The sequence below is a fragment of the Camelus ferus genome, chromosome 17 (genome assembly GCF_009834535.1).
Source record: "Camelus ferus isolate YT-003-E chromosome 17, BCGSAC_Cfer_1.0, whole genome shotgun sequence".
NCBI classification, from domain to species: domain Eukaryota; kingdom Metazoa; phylum Chordata; class Mammalia; order Artiodactyla; family Camelidae; genus Camelus; species Camelus ferus.
This window is the reverse complement of record NC_045712.1, coordinates 38408739-38424721: the sequence shown is the minus strand read 5'-3', so window position 1 is coordinate 38424721 and position 15983 is coordinate 38408739. Positions and strand designations below refer to the sequence as shown.

At 35.3% G+C, this 15983-nt stretch overlaps 1 protein-coding gene across 1 annotated transcript in view; it reads left to right on the top strand.

The window, feature by feature from the left end:
* Nucleotides 1-15983, top strand: part of TOPAZ1 (testis and ovary specific PAZ domain containing 1) — a 53608-nt gene that overhangs the window by 32752 nt on the left and 4873 nt on the right. Inside the window, exons 13-18 of the mRNA XM_032459069.1 lie at nucleotides 2378-2444; nucleotides 3482-3656; nucleotides 4374-4474; nucleotides 6945-7110; nucleotides 10450-10614; nucleotides 12417-12620. Coding sequence (XP_032314960.1) covers nucleotides 2378-2444; nucleotides 3482-3656; nucleotides 4374-4474; nucleotides 6945-7110; nucleotides 10450-10614; nucleotides 12417-12620 — 878 coding nt within the window. The remainder of the gene's footprint in view (nucleotides 1-2377; nucleotides 2445-3481; nucleotides 3657-4373; nucleotides 4475-6944; nucleotides 7111-10449; nucleotides 10615-12416; nucleotides 12621-15983) is intronic.

The following is a 15983-nucleotide window of genomic DNA, read 5'->3' as shown; positions in this document are numbered from 1 at the left end:
ACTGAGCTATACCCTGCCCCTAGGTTTATTTGCTTTTGTTTGTATTATGTTTTGAGTTATCCCACATCCTAGTCAGTTTGAATTATTTAGGGAAGTATGTGAAACATTACTAATTGTTCTAACAGTCAAAGCTCTACTAAAAAGATGCGCAATGACAAGTGTTGCTCCCCCTTATTCCTACTCTGCCATTTCCATTTCCTTCTTTCCATCCCTTTTCTACCCACCTACTGAAGGTAACCAGTCTTTCAGTTTCTGGGGTTATCCTTCTTATAATGAGCAGATATGTATGTATTTTCTTGTATCTAACTCTTTACTACATGAAGTGTAGCATATACTAAATACTCTTTTCAGCTTTGCTTTTTTCACTCAAGCAGTATATCCTGGAAATGAGTCTAAATCAGTTCATAGATAATTTCATCCTTCTTTTTTAACTGAAAATACTCCATTGTATAGATTCATACAAATTACACTTCAGATTATTCAATCAGTGTATGGGTATTTAAGTTGTACCTAATATTTTGTAATTAAAACTAATGCTGCTGCTCTTGAATTGGAAGAATTAATATAGTTAAAATGGCCATACTACCCAAAGCAATCTACAGATTTAATGTAGTTCCTGTCAAATTACCCATGACATTTTTCACAGAACTTGAACAAATAATCCTAAAATTTATATGGAACCATAAAAGGCCCAGAATTGGCAAAGCAATGCTGAGGAAAAAGACCAAAGCTGGAGGCATAACCCTCCCAGACTTAAGACAATACTACATAGCTACAGTAATCAAAACAGCAATTTTGGATCAAATTGGACTGCTTTCTTACATCATACACAAAAATAAACTCAAATGGTTTAAAGACCTAAATATAAGACATGATACCATAAAACTCCTGGGAGAGAATATAGGCAAAACAATTTCTGACATAAATTGTACCAATATTTTCTTAGCTCAGTCTCCCAAAGCAAAAGAAATAAAAGTAAAAATAAACAAATGGGACCTAATCAAACTTAGAAGCTTTTGCACCTCAAAGGAAACCATAAACAAACAAAAAGACAAGCTACAGACTGGAAGAAAATATTTACAAACAATATGACTGACAGGGGGTTAATTTCCAAAATATACAAACAGCTCATACAGCTCATTATCAAAAAAAACAAACAATCCTATCAAAAAATGGGCAGAATACCTAAATACACACGTCTCCAAAGAAGACATTCAGATGGTCAGTAGACACATGAAAAGATGCTCCACCTTGGTAATTATCAGAGATATGCAAATCAAAACTACAATGTGGTGTCACCTCACACCAGTCAGAATGGCTGTCATCAAAAAGTCTACAAATAATAAAGGCTGGAGAGGGTGTGGAGAAAAGGGAACCCTCCTGCACTGTTGGTGGGAATATAAACTGGTACAGCCACTATGGAGAACACTATGGAGATTCCCTAAAAAAACTAAAAATAGAGTTACTGTATGAGCCAGCAGTCCCCCTTCTGGGCATATATCTGGAAAAGACAGACTCTAATTTGAAAAGACACATGCACCCCAGTGTTCATAGCAGCACTATTTACAATAGTCACGATACGGAGCAACTTAGTGTCCATCGAAAGATGAATAGATAAAAATTAGGAACTTGTCCTTTTTAATGCTCTGGAATAATTATAAAGCATTAGAAGTAATTATCAAAATTGGCCCCATAGCTGGCTGTTATACAATATTTTTAGTTTAATGGCACCCTCTCCTTTCCCCCCCTTTTCTTATCTTCCAAGTTGCCAAAGGGTACCTATCCATTCATTTTTGTCTTTTATCTTTCCCGGAAGCTATGTATTTCACAGATTGTTGCCTTTAAATCATACAAACTTTTAAGTTCCTTCTGTGTGTTTTGTGTTCTCATCTACCCAGACACTTTTTTCTCTTAGCATTTTCAAACTTAGTGAGGACTTTGTGATGGTAATTCTTAATCAATGTTAAGTCCCTTTACTAGTTCGCATTTTTGGTTTGTTTTGGTCAGTCTGCTTGCCACAACTCTTTGTGGAACAGTGAGGATGGAGTGGGAGCAGTAGAGATCAAGGGCTCATATTAATATTTTTTTCCTCTCTTTGTTCACAATTGTTTTGAAGTTTTGACATTCTGTGTCTTCAAGTTAGGCTAAAGGTATGGTTTCCAGTGGAATTTGCTTTTTCCTTGTTGCCTATCATTTGGGAGGAAATAGTATGAGTTACATATCTGTGCAGTTGCCATTTTCTTCAACATTGAAAATTTTTATAGTGTATTATTGTCTCTCCAGTCTCTTAGGCATAAATTATAAAACAAATGAATTAGGAGCAACAGTGACTTTTTTGGTGGGGGTCAACATAATTAACTGTTTTCTATTGTTAAAGGTTACGGATGAGGCAATTTAAAAAGAACTGGAAGTATGATTTAGAGTCAGCCTTGAATGAAATAGAGGTATGATACTTATTAAATAAGTTAATGGAATCTCTGAAAACCAATAACAACAAAGAAGCTTGGAATAGTAACCCAACTTTAGAAAAAGTTTTAGAAATGTGGCTATATAGGGAAGAAAAGAAAGTTTTATTTTCTTACTACTTAATGCTTTGAAATGCAAACATAATTTTTAGAGTTGTGAACTATTCTAAAAATAATTCTAGAAGTTGTTCAGTTTAAAATTAAGTTATGTTGAGGTGTAATAATCTGTAGTTTAGCCTTTAATTCTTGTCACTGGGCAGACTCACTCAGTGCACAAGTTGGCTTTCTTGTCATGGTCCGTGCATAGCTGCAGGATGTGACCTGACTGAGTAAAGCCAAGGTCACGAGCACTCTCCAAGCACTTAATGTCTGAATAAGAGATAGAGGACTTTCAGGATGATTTTACTTTTTAATTTAAGATCATTTTTGTACTCATGCTAGTAATTGTTGGTCTAGTCTAACTTAGTATTTATACCCTTTAAACAGTTTTTGTTGCTGTGGGAAACTTCCTTAGTTTAGAAGATAATAGAAGACAGTAAGTTTACTGAAATTTACTTGGTAGCCCCTTTTGTAGAAGAAGTATAATGCCCAAGATGATGTGTGGGTCCCAAATCATAAACGGCCCAATAACTGTAAAATGTAGTCTCTAAAAGTAGTAAAATAACACATTGCTGTGGAGGCAGCTCAAGTCATGTTGCTAATCATCTGTTTTCCACAAAATCTATCTTCAGTATCTTATTCAGGTTTGGAGGTGACATCATTAAGTACATTAGGAGCTAGATACTTAAAACAAGTGAACGCTGACATCTGGAACTTACGGAGGTTTTGCTATCATCAGATTGTACAGTAATATGTTATTGGCGTAGCAATTGTTAGTAAGTTTGTAAGATTTGCAGAGATTATGTCTAATTAATTTCTGTTTATCTGATGCCTGCATGTGCCTACCCCATAATATATTTGCATAAATGAAAGCTTGCATTTGTTTTGTTTTGTTTTGTTTTTAATAATTCTCATAGTGTTGTAAAGAAAAAGGTGACTGGACCAAATTGGGAAATTTATACTTAAACATAAAAATAGGCTGTGAAAAATTTGCAGATTTGCAGAGATTTTGCACTTGTATTGCTGAAACACTAACAAAAGACTGTGAAGAAGAGAGACCAGGTGTTCCATTTTGTGAATTTGCTGAAATAGGTAAATGTGACTGTTTTGATCTGAGTATTGTGTGCTAGTGTGTTACAGTGTTCTTTCTGATTGATTGATTGTAACCAATACAATGTTCTTAGCATATAAAGCTCTTAATACTCTCCATGTTGGGGATAAGTTGATATTGCAAGTTTTAGATACTTTCCCTTCTCTTTATAAGTTTTTCCATCCATTTATTGTTAAATTAGATTATAATGATATAAGGTCAATGTAAAATCAGATATTTCATGTCTTTATTTTTCATTCATATTGGTAAAACTATTACTAGCAAGTTATGGTGGAGCATCTAAATTTTTGAATCATTAAGTTGTTACTATCTTCACTATTACAAGTCAACAAAATTCGTATATTTTTAGACCTTTTTTTTTTTTTCCCGCATGAGCTCTTCACAGCTATATTCTCTGTCAGAGTCAGCAAACTTTTTCTGTAAAGGACCAGATAGTAAGTATTGTAGGCTTTGTACACGTGACATATAATCTGTGTCACATAATTTTCTTTTCAAACAATCCTTTGAAAATAAAAGAACTGTTCTTATTAGCTCACAGGCTATACAGAAATGGGCCACAGGACAGATTTGGCCCATGAGCTAGAGTTTGCTGACACCTGGTCTTTGTGGTAGTGTCACTAATTCCATACTAAATTTGCCTTTTCCTTCATTCTAAGTGACTGTTTCACTTTCTTTCATACACCTACTTTGTGTTTCAGTTAGCAAAGATCCACAAAACAATGAAGCAGATAAAACTTTGCTGGGAAGAGTCGGAATCAGTGCTATGTACTTCTATCACAAGCTGTTGCAGTGGTCCAAGGTACTTCATTAAATTTTCATTTTGGCTTGGTTTATAGAAAATTAGTTTTAAAATTTTGAACAGAATATGGATTAACCCTGCAAATTAGGAATTTGCTCATAATCATTGCAGGTGGCAAATTGAGACCCAGACACTAAGTGAATTATTTGGTGGTAAATCAGGCAAGTGTGAAAAGGAGGTGGCAGGAGACGGGCTACTATGAAGAAGCTCAGTATCGGGAACACTGAGGAAGCTGTGCTAAATATCGTATTTATTTGAAGTACCTTTTAATTCAGAATTTATTTTGCCAGCTCCTGAGTATTGGTAGCATTATAATTTTGGAAGACCTTTCTTAAGATGAACCCAGGATTGACACAAAATTGTAAACTGTCTATACCTGAATTTAAAAAAAGGAAAAGAAAAAAAAAAAGGTGAACCCAGGATACTCAGAATTAACAAAACTCCTTTAAAATCACCTCTTAGGATTCCCTGCTGTGTGTCTTCATGTCTTCCTTTGAGGCTTAGCTCACCATTGAAGCGGTGTAGGGATTCTAGACCATGCTGTACTGCCATTCTTTAGATTTCCCTGAGGTGGCGGGTGGAGCTGTAGATTCAATAAAGTGAAGTAAAGTAAAGGCCAGGAAAATGTAAAATAGGAAGTGCTGAGGGATGGAGTAATACAGAGAGTAGGGTAGTTGAGAGTGGGGTTGCTTTAGAATCAGCTACTGAAATGTGACTTGTATTCCTTTTTATAAAGAGGATAGTTTACAAATGAAATAACATTTAAGTAAATGGTCGCTTATATACATTAAAAATTCATGAATTTAAAAAAAAAACCACCTTTAAGTAATCATTGTACAGGGGGGAGGGTATAGCTCAAGTGGTAGAGCACATGCTTAGCATGCATGAGGTCGTGGGTTCAATCCCCAGTACCTCCTCTAAAAATAAATAAACCTAATTTACCTCCCCCCTTGCCAAAATAAAATAATAATACAATAATAAGTAAATAAAAATACCAAAAAAAGTTTTTAAAATTATTTTAAAAAAAAAGAATGAAAGAAATCATTGTACAGAAGTTTCTCCAGTCTCCAAGGTCTCCAAGAGGTTTAGCACTTATTGTGTAGCAGGCCTGAGATGGGCAGAGTGTACCATGTCCCTGCTCTCACAGTACAGCTTAAGGTTGATCATAGCATTAATTTCTTGGATATTTAATGCTTGAAAATTTTAGGACTACCTAGTAAGAAGACCCTTTTTTAAAACTCATCCGATTTTGCTGAAATTTTAGAGTATATTTTAATTTTATTTGGTTATTTTTATTTCTTAAGATATAAGAGGTTGCTGAATTTGTGCCTGTATTTTAATTTTTAATGCTTACTATCTTATTTAGTATGAAAATTTTATTATCTTAGCATGAATTTTTTCATGAGACTTACTCCTTTTCGAACATTAAAGTAAAACTGTTGGAATTAATGTACCCCTTGGAAAATGCGCTCATTTATACAGTCACAGTTGAAAATACTCTGATATCATAATATGCATCTGACTCAAAACAGCATATATAATACAATACAAAGCAAGAGTTCTGTAAACTAAAAGCCAGATCTGGCCCACAGTCTGTTTTTATACAATTTGTGGGTTAACAATTTTTTTATCACAGCAAAAAAAATGTGACAATATGTATGTTCATGTATAACTGAAAAATTGTGCTCTATGCTGGAATTTGGCACAACATTGTAAGATGACTATAACTCAATAAAAAAAAGTTTTTTAAAAAAAGAATTTTTTTTACATTTTTAAAGACTTAGAAATTATAAAACAACCAAAAATAATATGCAACTGACCAAATGTGACCTGCAAAGCCTAAAGCATTTACTGTCTGGCTGTTTATGGAAAAATTTTGCTGACCCCTGGTATAAAATAATAATGTATGTCCCAATTTCTGATGTCTACCCTAGAGGCAGTCTTTATGTAAAATATGTGAAATAATTAATCTATTGAACAAAAAGAAACCAGTTTTCAGCCAACAGTTTTACCTCTTTTTTTTTTCCCACTATCATTCTTTATCTAAATTTGATAATATCTTTTTTTCACTGACTCTCCCTCCTGGATCTCAGGGTGATCAACAGGAGAAGAGCAAAACATATAACAGGTAGTTTTCCACATTAAGGCATGAAATCCTTTTTCCAAATGAAATCTTTAGAGGAAGCACAGCGAATAAAACGGATGAAAGGAGAACTGCTGAAAGGGGGCCCAGTAGGGGCCGTGGCTAATATGAGGCAAAGCCCTGCTTGCTCCCCTTCCTTCCCATCTCTGTGGTTGAGCAGGAAAGGGCTTAAGGAGAGAGTCTTGGAGCAGTTCAGCTGTCAGTCTAGAATGGTGATTCAAATTGCATAACTGGCTTCTATATAATTATTGGTGACTCTGTATGTCTATAATACTCTAGATGATTGATACTCAACTAGTGCTGGTTTTTTTCTTTTTTTTCCTCTAGGGACGGAAGGTCTTAGACAAACTGTATGAGTTAAAGATACATTTTACAAGTTTAAAAGGACTTATAGGGCCTGAGAAGTTAGCACCAAGATGTCAAATTGTGAATATTGCAGCAGAAATTTTTCTAAAAAGTGGAACCCTAGATGGTGCCATTTGGGTCTTAAGGGGTAAGTTCTGATATATGCTAGCATAAAATAATTTGTTAAGCTTGTTATAAATTCTTGTCTTTGTATTTGCCTCAAGTTGATAGTGAATTGTGGGTAATAATTTGGTCTAAACTAGTAATCATGTGGGTAGGAAAGGTTGTTGTGTAAAATGAAAGGAGAACATTAACCTCACTTTAAAGAAGAAACTATATGAACCTTTGTTGAAAGGTAGTTCTTACTTTGGCCTAAGCACCATATAAATGCTTTATGTGATTATCTCAATTAATCTTCATAGAAATCCCATGAGGTTGGAATTATTACAATCCCCACATTATAGATAAGAAAATGTTACCAGAGACATATTAAGCAGCTTGCCCCAGATGACTAACAAGTAAGGAGTGGAGGCCAGATTCCATCCTGGACAGTCTAGCTTTCAGAGCCCAAGCTTCAGCTGCTGAGACAGGGAAGTCCCTATTGCAGTCTGCATAAACTGTATCTGTACATGCGCAGACAGGCATGACTTCAAACCAAGACAAGTAAAGCTTATTTTCCCTGGTAAGTCAGTTCATCTAAGAGAAACGACAGTGAGATTAAGCTAGCAGAAGCTACTTAGTTTGGTATGAGGTAAAGGAAAACGTAGATGGCACAGTAGCCGCACAGCATCTAATGGTAGCTTTGGCTACGTGCACCATCAAGCAAATCTTATTTGATAAAATGGGATGTACAAGACTGAAGGAATCTCAAGAATCTCAGAGTTTTGGTGAAAGACTGAATAAATGCGTGAGTAAATAAAATAGAAGTCCTTTACACTAACACTCAAGACTAGCATGCATACATATTCATATGTATGTATATAAAACACCTGTATTTGTTCACTGCTGAGGGTTTATGGAATATAGGAGGTTCTGATTGGACTTCGTGATCAACAGCTTGTTGGAAAAGGTTTTCTTCAACTTAAACATAGCCAGTGAGGTTTCCTAGGAGAGGAAGAACAACCAAATAGAAAGATAAAATACAAAATAGTAATAGAAAATACAAAATATACAAATACAAACTAGAATGTATATAGAAATAGGAGGTAGAAAAATGCAAGCCAGAGCTCACCAGCTCTGTGAGAAAGACGAGATGCAGCAAGAAATTAAAAGGGTAAAAATCATTGGTAGAAGTGGGCTTGGTGATCTTCTGCCTTCAAAGTTTCTGGCAAAACCAGTCTTTCTGAAAGTAGAGGCTGGGGAGAGTTTGTGGTAGGGGCGAGGAGTGGTCTATGGAGATTTACAGTTTTTACAATTTTGATGCTTCAGTTTTGAGATTATCTTTTAAGATTCTGTCAGTTATAAACACAAGATTTCCTTTTGCAGTGACCATGTCAATTGAAAGTCATTTTCATAAGTAAAATTTTATTTCTTCCCAAAAAAGACCCACAGAAGTATGTTAAATTGTCCCCAGAATTTTTTTGTTCTGCAGTGAACAGGCCATTCTCAGGAAAGCAAATACAACTGCCTTGTAATAAGTGAGAGCAATACTCAACTTGTATTAAGAGGTAAAAACATTAAAATCCTAAACACCTGTCAGACCAGCAAAGGTTAAAGGTGTGTGATATGCCATTTGTGAGGGTAGAAAGAAACAAGCCTTCACATACGTTGTCTTTTTGATAAAATATCTGTCAAAATTTAGTAATGCTAATTTCCTTTATCTATTAACTCCATTTTTAGGAATTTTTCCTACAAACACATTTACATCTGTATACAAACGTATGCACTGTAAGTTATCTGGAATCTTTTTTTAAGCGTCAACAGTGATAACAAAGAATTCCAGATAACTTAAATGTCCATTAAGGATGTACCAGTTACTGAAACTATGTGATAGCCATATGATGGAATGGAACGAGGGACATCTGCAGGTACTCATTGGAATGCTCTCCAGGATCTTTTACCAAGTAAAAAAAGGGATGTGCTGAACAGCGTACACAGATGCTACCATTGGTATAAAAAAAAGCAAATACATACATATAATCTTTATACTTTTGAAATATTTGTATGCACAAGAAACTAGTAATAGTGGGTGCTTCTGGGAAGAGGAATTGAGTGCTTGGAGGGCAGGAATGAGAGGCACGTTGCCTTTTCACATATTTTTCTATACTTTTTCCTTTTAAAAACACATGCCTTTATTACCTATTAAACTTTTTTAAAATGAAGTTTGAGAAATGTAGAATATTTTATACATTTCTTATTTAGTGGGTGGCAGACTTTACGGTGAGAAGAAATCAATTGTTTTAGCTTTTCACATTTTCACTTAGCCATTTTAAACTCTTTCTCAGCACTGATACCTTGCACCCTGGCAGATAAGCAGCAGATTCCTACCTTGCTTTCTCCCCTTACCAGCATTAAAAACAAACGAACAAAGAAAAAAACAATCCTTAAAACCATAACTTTATAGTCAAGATTTGGAGGCTGAAAAAAAAGTGTCTTAATGTTCTAGAATACAAATTTTGTTTTAAAAATGCTATGTTATTTATTGAGAAACTGCCCTTGAATTTTAAACTTCTGTTACCTTTATAGAGGTAGTACATAGTCATTATAGAGACATAAGAAGAGATGAATAAGCAAAGATGGTGGTAAAAAGTCCGTATCAAGCCACCTGGAAATGAGTGTGTAAATTAAATGGATACATTTGTTACTGACCACTTTAGTGATGCTCTGCAGACTCCTTAGTGCCTTGCATTTTCTTCAGGCAGCTGTCTTCCTGTGGACATCTTTCTGTGAAAGGGAATATTTCTCTACAACATAACTTAATGGGCTGCATGGTTTTCCTTCTTATGAGTAAATATAGATAAACATAGAGACAGATCCATGAGTCCCCTTTTCTTGAACTAGCTGGTTTTTAAATTTCTATGAACAATAATCCCTGCTAAACGTCCTTGCTAAATCTTTGTTATGTCCTTAGGATAAATTCTGATGAAATTACTGTATTAAAGATAAGGGCAGTTTAAAGCTTTTTGGTAAATGTTGTCAAATTTGCTCCTGTTGCCATCCAGATTTGCAGCAAGTTATTTTGAGTTTTTTAGAAAGCCTCCTTTTGTGAGAAAATCCTTAGAGAACTGTTGCATAAGGATCTTCTATACAGACACTGTCCTATTGGGACCACAGGTGCATATAAACTGTCCAGATGTTAGTGCCCAATAGTACAGTTTTTAGTTACCAGACAGACAGTGCGCTTCAGTTTAGGCAAACCCTAATCAGCTGTTCAGTACATTCCATTCCGGGTCTTGCCACTTTCTCCAAAAGATATTTTAAAACATTAGTTGTTATTACACTGTTTAGTGTAATGTTCACGGTGTTTGTACTTTTTTCTTTTTGTAAGAGTCAGAGTGGATCATCAATACACCGCTGTGGCCTTGCGATAGACTGGATGTGCTCAATCGGCATAATCTGCTCTGTACAATTGCACATGAAATCTTAGCAAAGAGCCTTTACAGACAGACATTTGAAGTTTTACAAAATCTACCAGGTTTTCAAAATTCTGAAGGTATGTTTTTTGAAAGTCTAGCTTAATTATCTCTGGCCCATCTGGTGTTTAACTGTTAATAAGAAACAGTTCTCCACCTGTTTTGGTTGAGTTTTATATCCCAGCACATATTTTTAATGATGTTGTTTTTTGTAAAATGTGTTCTCTGCAAATTGAATATGCTTTCCTGATGGTTTAAAAAAAATCAGATGCTTATCTTTGGATTGTCAGCAGTTCCTAAAAGGAGCATTTCCTGAATCCCCTTTTCCTACCTCTGTCAAGTCATGAGCAAACAATATGTTAAGTGCCCCCAGCAAGCGTCATACCTTAAAAGAATTCATTGCATTGGAAAAATTAAGAATACTTTTTCTTGTATCACTTAACAAATATAGAACTTATTTTCCATTACCTTGGAACATAGGAAAACATGGAGGAAATGGAGGAAATTAAGCAGATGACAAGTTCAGAGAAAGAGAATACCACTGTGGGCAGTGGCAGGTAGTGCCCTTGAGTGCTTGCAAGTCACATGCAGGCAGCAAGAGAGAGTCCATGTCGAGGGAAGCGGCAGAAGCTCTGGGTCAGGAATGAGCTGAGGGATGGGTCACAGTCATGGGTTAATGTTTAATGAAAATGAAAACGAAAACGTTAACGTGAAGGCCTCCCCTCAGTGCTTTATCAGTGTTCATTTTCCCATTTATTCCACTGGCATATTGCAATTAGTGTTCTTAACTGTTTCTCCCTCTAGACAATAAACTCCTTAAAGGCAGTGATATTTTCTTTATCCTGGTATCCCTCGTACAATGGCTGCTGTAGAACAGGCTTTTGATAAATAATTATGCTATAATGAAACAAAGTAATAATAGTGAGATTGAGCAGACGGTTGTGCCGGACTTTGGAAGATCCTGAATGGCAGACTAAACAGACCTTCTCTATGTGTAGTAAGGGGTCGCTAGAGTTTTGGGGACAGGGAGTGATGTAATCAAGTTGGTGTTTTAGGAAAGTTCCCTGGTGGTAATGTTTAGAAAGAGACTAAAAGTAAGGAGATAAATTTCCTAATTAGGCCTAGACCACTAAAAAATCCTAAAGTGGTAAGACCTGGAGTCTAGGCACTGACCCACCTGACTGGTTCTAGGCGGTAAAAGAGTTGGAAGTCTCCGAGGGGGCTTCACTGTCTTCGAAGTAAAGAGCAGAAAGGAGTAGACATACACAGTAAAGGAGGTTTTTTAAATTTTTTAAATATTTTGGGGGGAAGCAATTAGGTTTATTTTCAAGTTAATTTATAATTAGGTTTATTTTTTATTTTACTTATTTATTTTTGGTGGAGGAACCGTGGATTGAACGCAGGGCCTTGTGCTTGCTAAGCATGGTCTCTACCACTGAGCTATACCATCCCCACTGAGTTTTTTTTTTTTTTAACTTGAGAGTGAATATTTATGAGGGGATGATTTATTTTAGTCATCGGAAGGAGATGTCTGAGGTATGCACTGTAGATAGAATGCAAACAGAACTGTGCAGTGATTCATCAGAGACCCTGCACATGCAGTCACCTTGTGAGGACCATGGACAGAGGTGTTAATGCAGCCTCTGAATTCACGTTCCCTTCACATTTCTCCATTACACAGTAAATGAACGGTTTTGCTTCTGTTGAGTGCTTTTTTTGTTAACTTAGACAACATGTAAGATGATTGCATTTTAGTGACTATGACTTCTGTAGTGAGTAGGAAGGGGCCAAGGAGACCAGAGGGGAAAGGAGAAGCATAAGAGGGAAGTTTAAGAGATGAAGACACATCAGCTTCATTATGTCAATTATTTTTTCTTTTCAGAAACTGTGGAGGTCTCACAGTATAGTCTTCTTTTTAATAAACTTCTGGATGCCTGTATAGAAAGCAACAGCCTTGGCTTGTCATCCTCCGTAGCAGAGTTCATGATTTCAAAGAGCGTCCCTGTTGATTTTTCCTTTCTTAGAAGATTGATTACTTCTTTAGGAAGGAGTAGTTTATGGCTCAAAGCCAGAACCCACTACAAAAGTAAGTTACATTTTAAAAATTAAAATTTGATATATTGGTTTTTAATTTAATTTTCTAAACCTAAATCCATGTATGATATTTACAATGATGCACTGAATATATAAAAAGAGCAGTTGATACACAAAGACAGTGGTCTAAACAGATCTGTACTCTTTTGAAACCTGTTACTAATTACTATATCTTGTTTCTAATTACTGTATCTTTTATTTCTTTGTGTATTAACATGTCCACTGGATGATGTGAAAAGGAAATAAATGACACAACTTGAACCAATTTGGTATATTTTATAAACAGATAGGAGTTAAACAATTGGTAGAATGAAGTTCAAGAAGTAATCACACGTCTATTGCTGATCTTTATGGTAGAATATTTTATAACAGTCCGCAGGAGGTACAAAGGCTGCCGTTACAATGCAGCATGACACGTAACAGTTTTTCATGTGGCTCCTAGTCATAGAACTTTGTTAATCTGTTTACAATTGTTCCTCTCTAATAAGTAAGCTTAGAAAACTAACGCTTTCTCTAGTCCCAGCCTCTTCACAGGTATTTTAATTAGAACACAATTTTGTGTAAAATCTAGATCTAGAAAGGAGTTCTTTTCTGCCTTCAGGCAGTAATTTGTCTTAAATTTTCCTTTTTACCACTGTCATCCACATAACAAACATTTGAGGACCTAGTGTGTGTCACCCCTGTGCCACCCCTACCGGCACCAACAAAAACCTCTCTCGGCTTGGAATTGTTTTTCTCGTTGCCAGCTGTGATCAGTTTAGCAAGTGGTAACTTTTTTTTCCCAATGAAATGAGAAAGAAAATATTAGCATGCATTACAGATAGTAAGGTTAAGTATTATTTGATAAAATTTTCACTTCAGTTACATATATTCATATATGTGTACTGGGTCATTATGTAAAATGTATTTCAATCAAAAGAAATTTCAAAAGCAGAATTTTTTTTAAGATGATCAGAAATTTTGAGGAAAGGTAGAATAGTTTGTTCATAACACTTTATTTCACTTTTGTGGTTATGTTTCAACTCCTTATACTATTTCCTTGAAGACTGCTAGGAATCACACTGCAAAGTATATAGGTACTATTTGGTGTAACTTCATGATTTTAGTTTTTAGAATTGATGTTAATGAGGTCATTTTTTTCAAATGTGCAGTTTGGGGGAAGTGCCATCGGAAAGCATTTGTATGCCACAGAAACAAGTATTAACTTGGAAACATTTAAGTGAGATTTCTATGAATCTTTCTGTTTTTTAGTTGGAAATAAAATTTTGTATTAAAACAGCTAAACTTAATCATTTAAAAATTTGTATTAGCAGCTTTATTGATATATAATTCAAATATGAAGTTCACCCATTTAACATGTACAATTCAATGGCTTTTAGTGTATTTACAAAGTTGTGCAACCATCACCACAGTCAATCTTGGAACATTTTCATCAGGCCAAAAAGAAACCCCATGTGTATTAATAGTCACTCCCTATTCCTCCAAATTCTTCCGGCCCTAATGATAATTTATTTTTTTAACTTTTTTTTTTTTTTTTTTTTTTTTTTTTTAGTGTGTGTTAAAGCAGTTAATGCCTGGGTACAATTCAGTACCTTTCTTATTAGCATTCTTCCTTTTATCTAAACACACCTGTGCCTAACTTTATGTGCAGTAGAACTTCTGGGACTTACGCAAGTAAGGTTATAGGGTAAAGAGTGTTTTTGTTTTTATTTAATGTACCTGAGTTATAAAATGAAATGAGTGATTCATAGTCACTGATCAGTCTTCAAAACATCTCATTTCCTGAGAGTGTTGACGTTAAAGTATCAGTGGAACTCTCTTTGATTTACCTTCACACAAAGCTTACCACAAGCTAGAAAAGACTTTCAGTGCCTCATGATTACATCTAGAGCTACGTACTTAATTCTGAGCTTATGGTTAATTCTTCTTCAAGGCACTTATGTTACGGCTGTGGTGCCAGTGCCTTTGTTTTGCTTTAAAAAAAATATGTTTACAGCTTTATTAACATAATTTCGCATACTATAAAACGTATGCATGTAAAATGCACAGTGCATTCATTTTTATATTCAGAGTTGTGCAGCAATCACCACAGTCTAATTTTAGAACATCTTTAACACCTCCAAAAAAAGAAATCCGAAACACATTTGCATTCATTCTCCATTCCATGTATGTTCCCCACCCGACCCAGCCCTAGGCAACAATTCACATCTCCGTCTCTATGGATTTACCTGTTCTGGGCATTTCGCATAAATAGAATCATTCAATACATGGTTTTTTGTGACTGGCTTCTTACACTTAGCATAATGTTTTCAAGGTTCATTCATATTGTAGCCTGCATCAATATCTCTTTCCATTTTATTGCTGAATAATACCCTATTGTATGGAATTTGTTTATCTGTCCATCAGTGATGGACGTTTGCATTGTTTCCACTTTTTGGCTATTAAGAGTAACACTGCTCTAAACATTCACATACAAGTTTTCATTTCTCCTGGGAGCAGAATTGCTGGCTCATATGGTAAATCTGTGTTTAGCATTTTGAGGAACTGCCAAACTGTTTTCCAAAGAAGCTGTGCTGTTTTACATTTATATTGCCACTGGCCATGCATGGGACTTCCGGTTTCTTCACAGCCTCACCAGCACTTGTTACTAGGTTTTTATTTTAGTCTTCCTAGTAGATGTATAGTGGTGCTTCCCTGAGGTTGTGATTTGTATGTTCCTAAGACTAATGATGTTGAGCATCTTTTCATGTAGTTACTGGCCATTTGTATATCTTTGTGGAGAAATGTGTGTTAGATCCTTCACCCATTTTTTTCTTTGTATTATTTTAAATTGAGGAGTTTTTTGTTTTTTCTTGCTGAGTGTGCAAGTGGAGGGGTACTTATCAGTACACTTATGATATGCATATACATAAATATACACACCCACATTTCAGATATAAGTCCCATGTCAGATATATAAATTCATGGGGTTTTTTCTGTTCCATGAGTTGTCTTTCACTTTCCTGATGCCTTTGCTTTTGTCCCCAAACTAATCAGAAGGAAATTGTCCAGGGACAGCAGAGTTGCCTTCCTGAAGCTCCTAATTTGCTACCTAGTACTAAAAATACTGCTTTTCTCTTGGAGCTAAAAAGTCAGGAAGGGGAGATGTTAGTATTTCTTTCTATTACTTTCTGCCCCTAAAGCCAAATGGAGTATTTTTCTTTTCATGTCTGATTTTAGGGGAAAAAGTAATGTGAGTAAATTTCTACTCAGTTTATTGGCTTTGGTTTTCCTCTTCTGCTCAGAAAAGTAAAACAGAAATGCACGTAAATTATATCTACCGATAGCTCGGAGAGTTAACAAGTCAGTGATTGGT